We start from the raw sequence: 5,726 nt of genomic DNA, 5'->3' as shown, positions 1-5,726 counted from the left end.
ATGATTTGGTGACTCTATTCATGGCACAAATACTTTAAAGTATTGTGGTTTAAACTCATCCTTTATAACGTTTTATTATTATTATTGTTATTATTATTATTCAGATTACACAAAAAAATGTATAGGCCTATATTTGCATATTTATGTTGCCCATATGTGGATGTAGGCCTACATGCGGGTACATTACACATCGGCCTCAATACACTTTCCTACATTTTTAAAACCGCCGTACAGAATATATTATTGATAACCATATTCTGAAATATATGCCACACTCCGGTGTGTATGACCCATTAGAACAAATGTATTTGGCATAAGATAATCAATGTCAGTTAACGCGTTATCACATTGTACTTTTCATTGTTTTATTTAGGTCCTGCTTCATTTATTTGTTTTAAAATGTTTCACGATTGTCATAAGGGCGGCTTATTAGATTTTTTCGCACTTTTTCGGTTTAATAATCAAAAAGAAAACAAAACTATTGGAGGCAAACCGTGGAAGAGGAGCCATATTTTTGTCCACCTACAGCATCCGCCAGTTCAATCCCCAATCCTCAAACACACAGAGGTTTCTCATGATCTCATTTCCAAGTTAAGCAGACTCTGTTAGTCCCTCGTCAACAAGACAGGTTTACTCGCCCTTACTAATGGGGCTCTATACTGATAGTTATGCTCTTGCGTAAATATGCAGTCAAATAGATGTACAACTAGTGACACGTGGCTGGCACAGTACTGCAGCTTCACCTTGATGTTTGTGTCATACAAATACTGTAGGTCTGGGAGTGTAGACTTAGCCCGCTTTAATTCTGTGGTAAAGCAAAATGCTGTTAACCTAAGGCTTCCATTTGGTCATTATCACAGGTTATTACAAGCAGAAATACAGGAGAAATATATTTTCAGAACGAGCTAAATAATTTTTTTTCTCCTTAAAAGACCTCACAGTTGACATCAGTTTGAGGTGGTTTACTATGATGTATATTATGAGTTTACATCATTTATTTGAGGCCAAAAAAGTGAATCACTCTGCAAATAAAGAGCTGGGTAAACAGAGTTTGGGTTTGGGTTTACCCTGCTTGCTCCACTGCAGCGGATCGAATTATTTTGTGGGTGTGCTTACTGCAACAACATCTAAAAATGACACCAAAAGAGAAAAAGAAAAGAAAAAGAAAAGAAAGAAAATCTACGATCTGAAAATGCTGGACAGGTGCTTGACTGCAGTGACTGTGGCTGTCATATGATGACACTAAAACAAAGCCAGGCAGGGGGAATAACCGAGAGAGGGCGCTATGAAGCTTTGCGTGGAATATTCATCCCTAATTAAAACATTTATAAACAGTAATTCAATCATTATCCTGTTCGACAATTTAGGTTAATTGCCCCCTCCGATCTAATTAAAAAAAAAAAAAAAAAAAATCAGGAAATGATGATGGTGCACACCTCAGTAATAACAAAGGTCCATCTCACCTAACTTTTGGATGTTCGCTCTTGAAACACAAACAGCTTTTTATTAAAGCATGCAATTAACAAAAAGACTGTGTGATTACAATCCCATTTTTATTGTCACTTGTGTACAAATTAATTTTAACCTGTTTTATCACCATTTAAACTATGGCAATAGGTAATCATCATGTAGGCCTATAACCAGCCAATAAAGGCAACTTGCTTTCTAATTTAGATTGCAATAATTTAATAATAAATTGATATAATTCTAGTTTCCCGTGCACTATTAAATATATGGTTGTTCATCATTATCATCATTATGTTTACGCCTTAAGCCATGGCTTTAATATTATAGCAATAACATACCATTGGCTCTATTATACAGTTCTAAATTATTTTCTGCGATATATTTCTTGAAGGGGTGTCTTGATTATTTCGAGAGTATTTTTTTTTATTGATAAACGTGAGAAATAATAATGTTTTTACAGTATTATTGATATAAAATAATTAAGAGTGATGCCCTATTCAGTAGGGAAATTGGCTGCTTCAATATTCCTTGGATGCAACAGAAATGTCTTATGATTCCAGCTCATTTGGAATGAGCTCACTGCAGAATGTGCGTAATGAAAAGCGCACCAAGGAAGCACTCCAAACATTCTTTTTATAGTTCCTTTTCCCCAGCCAAGATACAATAAGATTAGTTTATAATGAACCTTTTCATATGAAACATGTTCTTTTCAGTCAGCGCAGGTGTACAATTGGGGTAGTGGTGGTGGTGGAGGGGGGGAGCTTGAGGAGTCTCACGCCTAGGTGTGAGGAGATTATTCAAATGGGGCCCAAGGCGTAGAAGTAGGGATTGGAGGCTTGCCTGGCGCACAGAGCTATATCACAGCGTTAACAGGCAGCACTGAGCGTCATTTCAACTCCAGTCATCGACAGACGCATTTCACGGCTGGCTCCATAAGACACACATGCACCAGTCCTTGACTAAGGAACGCACCGACGACCCAAATACACCTTGTGGTCCCCAGTCACCTTCTATTAGAGACACTTTTGCCTTTTCTTCTGCTGGGAGACGCTTTGTAAAACTCTTTGGGAGCCTCCATGATGCTCGGAGCAGTTAAAATGGAAGGACACGAACACACCGACTGGAGCACCTACTACGGAGAGCCCGAGGTGGGTACCTTAAATATATATTTTTTTGTCTAAAGCCGATCCCATTTTATACAACTCAATATTAGCCCTGAGATAATATTAACTTTGTGATCAAATATTGACTTGAGGCGCCTCCAAATCCTCCCCCATCTCCACGCAGCGCACTATCCTAACAAAGTTGCTTGACATGTAGGGGTGGGGTGGGGGGGACTTTTCACTCGGATTATAATTTCATAAGTCTATACGTATCTTTACAAAATCAGATTTTTTTGTCATGTTTCCACTCAACAAACATTTGAGTTGTTTGATTGTTGGGAGATTGATTCAAATATTTGTGCTGCAGAGGCTATTTTGTATGTGAACGCAGTCCTGTTTAAAGTGTCAACATTTTCATCGATATTGTATAATATTAGAGGATTATCGACACGATTGCCCCGCCATTACAGTGAAATACATCCTTAACCTTATTATGCAATTAAGTCTGTAGATTATTTTCAAACTGCAGACTAGCCTCTCACCAGGTGAAATTGCCAGCAAGCATCCCAGCTTTAACGAGTTTATTTTTGTGTGCGCGTTTGAAAATAATATCTCATTTTAAGGATTAATATGTGGATATTTAAATCGTTAAATCATTATGAAATGTTTATATGAATAAGCTAATGAGTTAATACTTGACAGCTACAGTCGCGCTGGATTCCTGGTTGTTTTGCTTGTGCAGATGAAACTAATGAGTGTGTCTCTCTCTGACAGTGTTATACCTCGGTTGGCAACATGAACACAGGCCTGGGAATGAACTCTATGAACACCTACATGAGCATGTCCGGCATGAGCACCACTGCCAACATGACGGCCAACTCCATGAACATGTCATACGTCAACACGGGAATGAGTCCCTCCATGACCGGCATGTCACCGGGCACCGGAGCCATGAACGGCATGGGCGCGGGCATGACTGCCATGAGCGCCGCGCTGAGCCCGAGCATGAGCCCAATGACCGCGCAGCCGGCGTCCATGAACGCCCTGACATCGTACACCAACATGAACGCTATGAGCCCCATGTACGGACAGTCTAACATCAACAGGTCCAGAGACCCTAAGACCTACCGGAGGAGCTACACGCACGCCAAACCCCCCTACTCGTACATTTCCCTCATCACCATGGCTATCCAGCAGTCTCCCAGTAAGATGCTTACACTGGCCGAGATATACCAGTGGATAATGGACCTCTTCCCTTTTTACCGACAAAACCAGCAGCGCTGGCAGAACTCCATCCGCCACTCTTTGTCCTTCAATGACTGTTTCCTCAAAGTGCCCAGATCGCCGGATAAGCCCGGAAAAGGCTCGTTTTGGACTCTGCACCCGGACTCTGGGAACATGTTTGAGAACGGCTGCTACCTGAGGAGGCAGAAGCGCTTCAAGTGTGAAAAGAAGATGTCCAAGGATTCGTCGCGCAAAGCGTCGGAGGGCGGCTCCTCCAACAGCAGCTCGGAGAGCTGTAACGGCAACGAGTCCCCGCACTCCAACTCCTCCTCCGGCGAGCACAAAAGGTCCCTGTCGGACATGAAATCGAGCCAGGCCCTAAGCCCGGAGCACGCCGCCGCCTCCCCGGTGTCCCAGGGGCAGCACCTCATGTCCCAGCATCACTCGGTCCTGGCGCACGAGGCGCACCTGAAGCCAGAGCACCACTACTCCTTCAACCACCCCTTCTCCATCAATAACCTCATGTCCTCGGAGCAGCAGCATCACAAAATGGACCTAAAGACTTATGAGCAGGTGATGCATTACTCCGGCTACGGCTCCCCCATGGCCGGTGCTCTTTCCATGGGATCCATGGCGGGGAAAGCCGGTCTGGATTCCTCATCCATACCGGACACAGCTTACTACCAAGGCGTCTACTCCAGGCCAATCATGAACTCTTCATAAACTCTTGACCGCAGATTCAAAATAGACTTTCCCTCCCCGCAATTTGTACATTTGTAAAAAAATTATAGTTTGTGTATAATATGTATTTCAGATATTTTTGACGTTTCCCACCGTTTTAGTTGTCGAGTTTGTTAGTTGCTTAATTATTTTGAGAAAGGATGTTAATAATAATAATGCTAATGATAATGTGACAAGATCTGTTCAGAAGTCGGCTTCAGGAATGGACCCCAAAGACAACAATATGCTGTAAAATAGCCTACATCTGCATAACTGGACTCCTAAATGAATTTAAATGCCTCGCAGGATTTCTTCAATCATTTGTGTAATTCCTATTTATGGCTTGTATATGTGTATTCTTGTAGTGACAAGAACAGAATCTATATTAAAGTGTTATTGGTTTTGTTTTTCTGAATATGGTGGTTTGTGTTTTACTGTAGTAAGTAAGACTAATAATAATTATTATTATTATTATTATTATTATTATTATTATTTCATTAATCGAGTTGACGAAATATCTTTCTCACTACATTTGTTTTCTCAATAACATCATTTGAAAACGGCTATGCAGCAAAAATATATCTTTGCACTGAGGTTGCAGTAGGCCTATACTAAGCTTCACATAGGCAAAAGGAACTCGCTTAATTTTTAAAAAAATATTTTACATGAAATAATGAAAGTCCCTTGAAATTTTGAGAACAATCAAAATTTAATAGAGTTGAATAAGGGACCAAACCCAGAGAAAACTTGCGTTTTTCCCACATGCACAATTGATTAATTTCATTATGTCTGTAAAATGATCTAAAAGTAGTTAGTTCATTGCTTCTCCATTTTGGAAATGTATTGCACCTATGAATTGCGGTCTCTTTAAGCCACATATGAGAAATTTCAACATGGATTTATAGCTTTCCTGGGAAAATCATGCACCATGTGGTCCACAAATATGTCCTTAAATACATTATAAGCACAAACACAATTATCTATCTATCTATCTATCTATCTATCTATCTATCTATCTATCTATCTTTTTAAAAATATATTATTATTATTATTATTATTATTATTATTATTATTATTATTATCATTAGTAGTAGTAGTAGTAGTAGTAGTAGTAGTAGTATTAAGGATAATTTTTTATTCAAAACATCCGGCACAAAATATTTAGTTTAGGTTGTTGTTATAAAGATGGGTGATAAATAAGCAGGGAAACAT

General features: G+C 39.7%; 1 protein-coding gene across 1 annotated transcript; it reads left to right on the top strand.

The window, feature by feature from the left end:
* Positions 1 to 2,386: 2,386 nt before the first annotated feature.
* Positions 2,387 to 4,813, top strand: foxa2 (forkhead box A2). The gene is made up of 2 exons (XM_030044527.1): positions 2,387 to 2,615; positions 3,345 to 4,813. The coding sequence occupies exons 1-2, from the start codon at positions 2,544 to 2,546 to the stop codon at positions 4,515 to 4,517; spliced, it is 1,245 nt and encodes a 414-aa protein (XP_029900387.1). The 5' UTR covers positions 2,387 to 2,543; the 3' UTR covers positions 4,518 to 4,813.
* Positions 4,814 to 5,726: the final 913 nt, after the last annotated feature.

This window comes from Myripristis murdjan, chromosome 22, assembly GCF_902150065.1.
Source record: "Myripristis murdjan chromosome 22, fMyrMur1.1, whole genome shotgun sequence".
NCBI classification, from domain to species: domain Eukaryota; kingdom Metazoa; phylum Chordata; class Actinopteri; order Holocentriformes; family Holocentridae; genus Myripristis; species Myripristis murdjan.
The sequence above is the reverse complement of the archived record's forward strand: the minus strand, read 5'-3'. Positions and strand labels throughout refer to the sequence as shown.

Excerpts from the sequence above, each read along its gene's own strand:
- foxa2 (XM_030044527.1), top strand. The coding sequence starts at position 2,544 with ATGATGCTCGGAGCAGTTAAAATGGAAGGACACGAACACACCGACTGG. Across the intron at positions 2,616-3,344 it reads CCTACTACGGAGAGCCCGAG|TGTTATACCTCGGTTGGCAA; the intron begins GTGGGTACCTTA and ends TCTCTCTGACAG.